General features: G+C 46.0%; 1 protein-coding gene across 1 annotated transcript; it reads left to right on the top strand.

Moving 5' to 3' along the window:
• Positions 1-988: 988 nt before the first annotated feature.
• LOC114598180 (receptor-transporting protein 2-like) lies at positions 989-6207 on the top strand. The gene is made up of 2 exons (XM_028731892.2): positions 989-4516; positions 5298-6207. The coding sequence occupies exons 1-2, from the start codon at positions 4356-4358 to the stop codon at positions 6016-6018; spliced, it is 882 nt and encodes a 293-aa protein (XP_028587725.2). The 5' UTR covers positions 989-4355; the 3' UTR covers positions 6019-6207.
• Positions 6208-11076: the final 4869 nt, after the last annotated feature.

Raw genomic sequence — 11076 nt, 5'->3', positions numbered from 1 at the left:
TATGGCTTCTTGCCAAACATCTTCTCATAGGGGGTACAACCAATCGCTGAAGATAACCTGCGATTGTAACTGTAAACAAAACACGAGAGAGATTCGGCCCAATAACTCTCTGGAAGATTGGCATCATGCAGCAAGGTTTTTAACCCTTGAAGCAATGTCTGATTTGCCCGTTCCGCAAGTCCATTCTGCCATGGCGAGCGAGGACTAGACAAATCGTGTTGAATTCCTTTCTCAGTCAGAAAAGCTTCAAACTGCTGAGAAGTGAATTCTCCCCCGCGATCACTGAAAAGAGTCTTTATCTTCTTACCATGCACATTTTCCAACCAAGCACAGAATTCCTTGAACCTAGGAAAAGCCTCTGATTTCTGCTTGAGATTGTACACAAAAATATACCTCGAAAATGCGTCAATGAGAACCATGAAGTACCTATTTCCACCTAAAGAGGGCGATAGTGGTCCAACCAAATCAGCATGAACAATTTGGTATGGTTCCGTAGCTTGCCTACTAGACACCTTACCTTTCGCAGCCATTTTCACCTTGTTTGCTGCGCATGCTTTGCACTTCATGTGGTACTTGCAGGGTTTAATAGTCATACCTTCAACCAAGGCAGGCATTTTAGATACTGCCTCAAAATGCAAATGACCAAATTTTCGATGAAAATCATGAATACATTCTGCATGCAAACTTTTGTTAGAACCTGCAATGCAACAAGTGTCATCCTGCACAACATTATCATAATACAAAACAAACAAACGATCAACATATTCAGCATACAATACATAGTCATTTTTCTTTGTGATGATGCACTTCTTGTTCTTAAAGGACACGTCAATGTTCCGCTCAATTAGCTGTCCTACGCTGAGAAGATTATGTTTGGCGTCTGGCACGTAAAGGACATTCTGTATCGATAAGTCCAAACTCTGAAGAACAACAGTTCCGTAGCCTTTACTGGGAATAGTGTGGTCATCCGCCTGGTGAATAGCACCTTCCTGCGGTGTAAAAGACACAAACAGTCTCTTGTCGTTGCACATGTGGTGGGTCGCCGCCGAATCAACAACGAAGAAAGATCTAGACGTCTTCTGGACCTCTGCAACCTTTGGAGTGAAGCGTGAAACCATAGCCTTGTGCTGCGTTGTCCTAGACACCGGACCTTTGCCTTTGCCTCGGCCTTTTCCGCGCGATGAGCTTTCGCTGCGCTGCTCTGTCTTGGCCTTGGGATATCTGCATTCCCTCTTCATATGGCCTAGACGTCCACACGAGTAGCATTTCACTGCCTTCAAAGCTTTGGCGCCATCTGGTGGTTCCACTGCACTATGGGATGACGTCTGTGAAGACTCCCCCTTGCCCATGCAGCTAGCACCCCGGCGATCCGCTTCATTTAAAATCACGGCAGTAACAAAGTCCACTGTCAGCTGAGCTGTTGGTTGCACAGCAATCTGGGTTGCAACAGACTCCCAACCTGAACCCAAAGATTGTAGTATCATGAAAGAATACACAGCCTCTGGAAAGTTGAGTCCTCTCTGTTGCAGCTCATGTCTCAGATTTTGCATCTCCATCAGATGTAAACGCACATCTCCACCTTCAGCAAGAGCCATATTATGCAGCTTGTTGAAGTAAAACATAGTAGATCCAGCTTCTGTCCTTAAGTGAGCCTCTCTCAAAGATTCCCAAATTTCTCTGGCTGAGGTCTTATCACGCAATAGACAGAGCTCTTCTGGGGATACTATCAATGTAAGCGTTCCCCGTGCTTTGGAATCCTTAGCTTTCCATGCATCTGTAACTGGAGCTGGGGGGGTTTCTGTAATCACCTCAAACAAACCCTCTTTCCGCAGAATTGCCTCTGCATACTGAACCCAGTCCGCATAATTTTTCTTGTTGAGCTTAGGAATCCTACAAGCATCCTGAAGGGCCATCATGACTCTGGCATTAGCCTTCAGCGTTATATATGCTGCTTTAAATCTTGCTGCGTCACTGCTGCAGCTGCCTTATTCCAAAAGCGCACTTAAAAGTTACTTTCGATTTCCCCAGCATAGTAACGTGAGCCTGGGAGCCTTTTGCCTATTCCCGGCAAAACGGCTTTAAAAGTTCAAAGTCCAGCCATAAAGCCATTAACTAGAAGCTGGCAGGCTGCCCGGAGCAGTAGTACATACCTCATCAATCATGTTTACGCGCAGAGCAGATTCCAATCCGATCTGTCCCTCTGCATTCCGATCCTTTGCCGGCACTCCGATTCGACTTCTGGAGCCCATAACCACGTGTTGGTGTAAAGCAGAGTTCTGTGCCCAGCGGAAGGATGAGGAGTACGTACTACATACTCTATATTGCTTTATTTACAGTTCAAAGCAGTTATATTACAGAAAGACATCTTGCCTCTGCCGGAGCAGAAAATGCATCCTCTCTCCTCGACAGCTTGGAGAGAATCACACAGTGAAAAACAGGAAACCAGTGTACGTCACATCCAGTCTCCCTTTCCCGTGAGAAACTCCAACAGTACAGACTGTGGAATGTAAACACCTGTCTCGTGACAAGCCCTTTCGCTGCACAGTGAAGGAAAACAGAAACCAACACGCACAACCCTAGAGTCTGGCAAGACTGGCCCGTACGGGCAGGGGTACCTTTACCTTTACCTTTTAAAGGGACCCCTGACCATTAGGTCCAGTTGTGGCTGACTCTGGGGTTGTGGCGCTCATCTCACTTTATTGGCCGAGGGAGCCCGGCGTACAGCTTCCGGGTCGTGTGGCCAGCATGACTAAGCCGCTTCTGGTGAACCAGAGCAGCGCACGGAAATGCCGTTTACCCTCCTGCCGGAGCGGTACCAATTTATCTACTTGCACTTTGACGTGCTTTTGAACTGCTAGGTTGGCAGGAGCAGGGACTGAGCAACGGGAGCTCACCCTGTCGCGGGGATTCAAACCGCCGACCCTCTGATTGGCAAGCCCTAGGCTCTGTGGTTTAACCCACAGCACCACCTGCGTCCCAACCAGGACGTTTAGTTTTGCGCAATTAAAATGGAGCAAGGTTCTCTGTCTCCCCAGGGCAACAAAAGTAGATTTTAAAAGAAAGGAGTGTAAAAACATAAAAAAGAGCGTGCTGGATTGGGAAAATGGGTAACCCTCTAGCCCAGGATCCTGTTCTCACAGTAGTCAACCAGGTGCCCCAATGGGAAACTAGGAAGCAGGAGTTGAGCTTCCCAGGGAACTCTCCTCTCCTGCAGTTTCCAGGTATACAGTGGTACCTCGGGTTAAGAACTTAATTCGTTCCGGAGGTCCATTCTTAACCTGAAACTGTTCTTAAATTGAGATACCAATTTAGCTAATGGGGCCTCCTGCTTCCGCCGCGCTGCCGAAGCACAACTTCTGTTCTCATCCTGAAGCAAAGTTCTTAACCTGAGGTACTATTTCTGGGTTAGCGGAGTCTGTAACCTGAAGCGTCTGTAACCTGAAGCCTCTGTAACCCAAGGTACGACTGTACTGGTATCTGAAAGCATTACTTTCTTCAACCACCACAGCTTTTAAAACACAATAACAAGAAAGAATTGAAACCACCAGTGACATAAAGGCAAAGGGAGCCCTGACCATTAGGTCCAGTCGTGGCCGACTCTGGGGTTGCGGCGCTCATCTCGCTTTATTGGCCGAGGGACCGGAGTACAGCTTCTGGGTCGTGTGGCCAGCATGACTAAGCCGCTTCTGGTGAACCAGAGCAGCGCACGGAAACGCCATTTACCTTCCCACCGGAGCGGTACCTATTTTTCTACTTGCACTTTGACGTGCTTTCAAACTGCTAGGTGGGTAGGAGCAGGGACTGAGCAACGGGAGCTCACCCCGTCGCGGGGATTCGAACCGCTGACCTTCTGATCGGCAAGCCCTAGACTCTGTGGTTTAACCCAGAGCGCCACCTGCGTCCAGTGACATATTGCTTGATAATTTTTGGAGGAAGGATAAAGGCAGTTAACAAACAGCAAGTGTAATGTTCATTGGAGCTATTAGCTAAAACACAAAATAATATACAAAGAAGCTTAGAAATGTTACCTTGGCCACTACGGAAGTACGCTATATACTATTGTATTGCAAGTAAACTAAACAGGTAATAAATGCTATTGTTGGCTATCCATGCCACCTGGAAACTACAGAAAGAGTTGTCCCAAAGTCCTCGCAGTTGACTTTGAACCTCTGCTGTTGTTAACTCTTGGCTGAGTTTCGTTTGGCAAACGTACGGACCGGTCAGCTTGTGAGAGTGAGGAAAGCAAAGCAGGGAATCACAAACGGCACCCACCTTCTCACTGCATCCCATTCTGGCCTCTGCAAAAAAGACCACAATCACCTTTGTCATTCAGCAACCCCGATCGGAAAAGAAACATGAATAGGCTCACGATGGATTTTTGGAGACGGGTTTTTAAGAAGCAGATGCATGAGGCGAAGCCAAATGATCTCTGGAGGCTGACAATGGATCGCAGGATTGAATTCCACAGGGTGGAACCTGGGTGGATGGAAGCATTTCAGGAGCATGCTCATGGAAGGTAAAACAAAACAAAAAAGCTTCTTTGTTGTTGTTGTTTAGTCGTTTAGTCGTGTCTGACTCTTCGTGACCCCATGGACCAGAGCACGCCAGGCACTTCTGTCTTCCTCTGCCTTCCGCAGTTTGGTCAGACTCATGTTTGTAGCTTCGATAACACTATCCAACCATCTCATCCTCTGTCGTCCCCTTCTCCTTGTGCCCTCCATCTTTCCCAACATCAGGGTCTTTTCCAGGGAGTCTTCTCTTCTCATGAGGTGGCCAAAGTATTGGAGCCTCAGCTTCAGGATCTGTCCTTCCAGTGAGCACTCAGGGCTGATTTCCTTAAGAATGGAGAGGTTTGATCTTTTTGCAGACTCTCAAGAGTCTCCTCCAGCACCAGAATTCAAAAGCATCAATTCTTTTGATCAGCCTTCTTTATGTCCAGCTCTCACTTCCATACATCACTACTGGGAAAACCAGAGCTTTTACTATACGGACCTTTGTTGGCAAGGTGATGTCTCTACTTTTTTTTTGCTGTCTAAAAAAAAAAAGACAACAGGCACACACAAAAAAGCTTCTACCAGATAGCTAATATTTTTATAATGAGCAGGAACATAGAGAGCTGCCTTTTCCTGAATCAGAGCATTGGTCCATCTAGAACTGTGCTGTCTCCCCTGGCCAGCTGTGGTTCTCCAGGGTTCCATGTAGGGTTCTCCTGAGGTCCACTCTTCAGGAGAGCCTCAATAAAAGTACCAAATTCTGCTTGCTCCCCCTCCCATCATCCCTCCCTCTCTCCCTGCCAGATTTACCTGTTCTGGATGCTGGCACAGCTGGTCCTCATACCAAGTTCTTATCCTGTTCCACATGCAATGGGAGAGTTCTGAGAGGCGAGGACATGTCAAGATGAAGCCCTTGGGTCAACGGTGCCACGAATGCTCTCTGGACACGTACGAACAGCCACGGTTCTCCGAGGACGACGTTGCCGACATCTTGAAAGACTTGATCCTCGACATCAGGGAGAGTTGCTATGGGGAGCAGGTTGACCGCAGTCAGCTCTCTAAGGTGGTCTGTCACGAGGGTGGTCCGCATAAGCGCGAGTTTTGTGAAGGGTGCCAACTGGGAATCCACAAAGGGCAACAAGGGCGGTCGAAGCAAGCAGAACACCTTGGGAAACCCCAAAGCACAGGGTATCCGGCGACCATTATACAGATAGAAAAACCAAGCCTATCTTTTACACGATCCTCAACCACATCATTCACATGGTCCTCAGCACCATCATTCACAAGGTCCTCAGCCCCATCATTCCCCTGGTCTTCAGCCCCATCATTCCCACGGCCCTCAGCCCCATCATTCACAGGGTCTTCAGCCCCATCATCCACAGGGTCTTTAGCCCCATCCTCCACAGGGTCCTCAGCCCCAACACAGAGTTGCAATTACTGTCTTTGGTCTGTAATTCTAATTATAGCAGTATTTATAATTTCAATTATAATTTTCATTGCCTATATGCTTTCTTTCATTACCTAACTGGTTCCAGTGATAGCAGAGCAGGCAGGGAATTTAAACTGCAATGCAAATTCAGGCACCCACCCCTGCTGGCTTGGCCTGCCGTGACTTTAGAAGCCCTGCTGCCGCCTGTACAAAAGCTGCCGAATGTCTGAATATGCCTTTCTGTATTCTGAAACTATTACACCAGTGTCAAATTGGGACGGTGTAAGATTTTCTTCCCTTTTATTTTTTTGCTACTCGAATAGAATGTCGTTCAATCAATCAATCAATCAATCAATCAAGTATACCGTTGTGTGATCAGCTGCTAGTTGTGTTATCAGCAAATCAGAACACAGCTTTTATAGCCGTTCAAACAAAGATTCATAAAACATCTGAATATTCTTAAAACATAAACACCCTTCTACATACATCAGGAAAGGTTACAGGTCATAAGAAGTAACTGAGCAGCTGGTTGGCAAGGCTGTGCTATTGCAATGATTTTAATAAATGCTTTGTCCCTCCTGGATACGGGACTTGAATTCGCTTCTGTGGTTTATTTAGCAGGTGGTCCCTCACCTGGGGAATGAACAAGTTGATATAGAAGTGAATTATTTTGCAGGTGGAGTGGATGGCCACCCCCCCATTTTTTTTTAATGGCCACTCACGTAATACAGTGTCCGACAGATAGAATGTGAACAGGTGAACTTTCCCCATAATTCCATTTCCATACTAGAAGAAGCTTAACCTTTGAATTTCAGCAAATTCAAAGGTCTTTCTTCATGTGTTGACCATCAACAACTTTGTACGTCTTAACAGCTCTCTACCCCTCCCACCCTCCCGTCCGACGATGCCCTGGTCTGGCAGACAAGCTTAAACTGCATATTTTTATTTTACACTGCGACACTGTCTCCCCCCCCCCCCAAGTGAAGACTTCAAGCATTTAGTAATTCCTAACATTTACTAGGGACGCAGGTGGCGCTGTGGGTAAAAGCCTCAGCGCCTAGGGCTTGCCGATCGAAAGGTCGGCGGTTCGAATCCCCGCAGCGGGGTGCGCTCCCGTTGCTCGGTCCCAGCGCCTGCCAACCTAGCAGTTCGAAAGCACCCCCGGGTGCAAGTAGATAAATAGGGACCGCATACTGGCGGGAAGGTAAACGGCGTTTCCGTGTGCGGCTCTGGCTTGCCAGAGCAGCGATGTCACGCTGGCCACGTGACCCGGAAGTGTCTCTGGACAGCGCTGGCCCCCGGCCTCTTGAGTGAGATGGGCGCACAACCCTAGGGTCTGTCAAGACTGGCCCGTACGGGCAGGGGTACCTTTACCTTTAACATTTACTAACTCTAACTATGGGTGCCCCAAAACTGTATACCATTGTACTGCAAGTTAACTATCCAGTGAATTATTAAGGAGTCCCTGGTTTCTACCTTCTAAGCCTCTTTGCAAAGTTTTCCCATGTTGCATTTGCCATTGGGTTGGGGGGCAGCAATGGCAAACTTGTTTTTGTTTTAAGATTTTAAAATAAGAACATATTTTGTTTAAATGGGGCTGCATATCTCTGCTACCAGCTGATTTTATTATATGTTACCTGTTCTGTTTGATCTTAAAAAGAGAGGTCTGTTGTTATTTCTTTCTGAGGTATTACTTGTTCCTGGAAATTTTAAGACATTGAAGGATTGGGTAGGAGAAAACTGTTTCAAATGAATAAAATAAATTGCAAAAGAAAAAAACCCCTCTTGGATCCTGTGTATTTGTTATGGATACTTCCAAAATACCTAATGATAATGATAGTAGTGTTAGCAACGGAAGTCAAATAGGTAACTCCCCTCTCCCCAGCAAAAAGGGTTTGTGCAACAGGATTTATTTATTTCATAAAATTTATAATCTGCTTGATTGGGGGAAAAAAGCTTCATAGGTGTTTACAAAAAGAATAAAGCAATGAAATGATCAATAAGAGAAATTAACAACAATAATTTAAGACTTTTGAAAAATTAAAATAGCAATAGACTAAAACCAGATTAAAACTTGCATAAACGTTCTAAACATCTGGGTAGGCTTATCTAAACAAAATTAGCTTTTTATATGCAGATTTGGAACACAGGACATTTAACTACTTATGGAAATAATCAATATATATACAGAAATTCTTAGCTGGTCAGAAATAGAGTTGACCTGAGGAATAATAATAATAGCATAAGGAGATTGCGATTGAATTAAATTGGTTGTTGGGGTCCCTCGAGCCCCATAACTGTGACTGGGAAGAAAAGAGAGGAAAAAATAAAGGAAGGCATGTTAGCACATAAGAAAAATTCCAAAGTCCATATTAGGGCAATACCTTTATCAGGCTAATGCCCCACCCCAAAGTTGTTGGTTTTTTTAAAAAAAAATGTGCAAGCTTTAGAGTTCTTCAGAATTCTCCATCTAGCCTGATGAAGAGTTCTGAAGAACTCAAAAGCTTCCATACTATTTTCTAGCCCAGGCATGCCCTGTGTTAGCCGATGGTCATGAACTCAGCTGCCACCTTTGTGAATGGGAAGAAAGCATCAGGGGGCAGGGAGAACAGCACATTTTGGTTGCCCTTCCTAAGTTTCCGAGTGCTATACAGAGGGAGGATTAGCAAGAGCGTGGAAACTGGTTTAGTAAGATCTTGCCCAAGCATGTCTTGTGTAAGCCGATGGTTTTGAACTCAGCTGCTGCCTTTCTGAACGGGCAACCTGGAGCCATCGTTGGCATTTGCAAATGCACAGGCATGACTTGCTCTCTCTGGCAATTCAAAGCTTCGACATTAGGTCTCTAGGGCAGGGGTGTCAAACTCAAATTCATCGGGGGCCGCATCAGCAGTTTGGTCACCCTCAAAGGGCCGGTTGTATCTGTAGGACTTACAGTACAGGAGAGAAGGGTTCAGGCAGCCGTGGGATCTGTCACATCACAGGATGGCATGCGCTCAATATAAAAACAAGTGGAGGTTTCCTGAATGCATGTAAAGTGGAGGTTTCCTGTGTAGAACGACCGGCGCCAGTAGAGGGCAGACGTTCTCTGGCTTGTAGGCTGACGCGCATGCGCTGAAGAGGCGGCTTTCTTGTGTCAAAAAAAAAAAAAAAAAAAAAAAAGCGAGAATAAAAGGTGAAGGCTGGTGGCCGGCAGCGGCTACACGGGCCACATGACGAGGTCTGGCGGGCCAGATTCGGCCCGCGGGCCTTGTGTTTGACACCCGTGCTCTAGGGGAATATCAAAGGAAGAGCAAGAGACTCTGGAGGGTTAATGATATTGTGAGATATAAATGCTGGTCCCCAGGACTTGGGTCCTGGACCCCTTTGATATACAGTGGTACCTCGGGTTACATACGCTTCAGGTTAGAGACTCCGCTAACCCAGAAATAGTGCTTCAGGTTAAGAACTTTGCTTCAGGATGAGAACAGAAATTGTGCTCTGGTGGCACGGCAGCAGTGGGAGGCCCCATTAGCTAAAGTGGTGCTTCAGGTTAAGAACAGTTTCAGGTTAAGTACAGACCTCCGGAATGAATTAAGTACTTAACCTGAGGTACCACTGTAATAAAGTCTGGGCAAAGTTGATGAAGCAGCAATATTTTATCGAAAATAAACACTTGCAAGTGGGTGTCCTGAAAAGGCAGGCATGCCATTCCTTATCAAAAACATGAATATATAAACCCTTTTCCAGAGCGCAAGTCCCTCCTTCATTGCCCACAAGGAAGGGGCGTTTGAAGTTCACACCTATCGCGTCCGTCTATTGCAATGTAGGATCCAACCCTTACTCCCTCTTTCATCCCCAAAGCCCCTTATTTGGTTAGTTTTTCCTGTTCAGCAAAGCCCCTTATTTGGTCAAGCCTTTGCCCCTTTACATACTGTTTTAGCAATAAAGTTATGTTCCTTTATTTCACCGAAGTGTGTAATACCGGTTTCAACTACCTCGGGTTACACACACTTCAGGTTACAGACGCTTCAGGTTCATAGCTGTCAACCTTCCCTTTTTTTGTGTGGGAAATTCCCTTATTCCAGCGCCGTTTCCAGCTGCCTCCTGCTGCTATCCTGGATTGTTAGATATCCCAAAGACTGGCCCCGGGACAGGTGAGGCTGCTGATCCCTTATTTTCAAATTTGAAAGTTGACAGTTATGTTCAGATTACAGACTCTGCTAACCCAGAAATAGTACCTCGGGTTAAGAACTTTGCTACAGGATGAGAACAGAAATCGTACGACGGCAGCGGGAGGCCCATTATGTAAAGGGGTACCTCAGGTTAAGAACGGTTTCAGGTTAAGAATGGACTTCCAGAATGAATTAAGTTCTTAACCAGAGGTACCACTGTACCTGTTTTGCAAAAAGCCCCTGGCCACAGTTGCTAAAGATACTCTAATTCTTCAGAATTTTGCAGCAACTTGGTTCTCTCAAAAAGCCTCATGATTTCTAAAGAAACATGACCACAGCTAGTTTGAAATATTCTAGCAACAGCCACCCACACCCTGGCTGCAATATTCCTATAGATTTACACACCTTAGCTGCAATTTTCTTACAGCCCTATGATATTTCTGATTAATAAAAATCTAAAACTGAAAAGACAACATTTACATTTCTCACAATATAGACTCACAACCCTGGAAGGGTCCCACCAATATAATCCAGACCAACCTCCACTCCCATAACAATATATAGCGGACTATCAGCCTCGTATCCTGGCCTTGCTCGGGAATTCTGCGAAATCAGTGCAGTTTTGAAATCAGTGGTTAAATTCAGCACCATTTTGAAAGGCTCCACCCGCCATCTTGATTAAAAATGGAGTCCAGTTGTAACCGAACATGGACAAAGCCTGTTCCTCGATCTCAGGAACCAACGTTTGCTTGCAATATCTCTGCTCCACAAGCTACAGGAAGCCCCAGCTGATGGAAGCATCAAGGTAAGGAGAGCAAACTGCGTGGAAAACACTTTCCATATTTTTCGCTCTATAGGACGCACTTTTCCCCCTCCAAAAATTAAGGGGAAATGTGTGTGCATCCTATGGAGCGAATGCAGGCTCCTTGGCTTCAGCGATAGCAACGTGAAGCCTCCGAAGCGCAGAGGGAGCACTCCCTCCGAGCTCTGGAGGCTTCGCGTT

This window comes from Podarcis muralis, chromosome 6 (assembly GCF_964188315.1).
Source record: "Podarcis muralis chromosome 6, rPodMur119.hap1.1, whole genome shotgun sequence".
In the NCBI taxonomy this organism is placed as follows: Eukaryota; Metazoa; Chordata; class Lepidosauria; order Squamata; family Lacertidae; genus Podarcis; species Podarcis muralis.
Note: the sequence above shows the minus strand (reverse complement) of the source record. Positions and strands in the feature narration are given on the sequence as shown.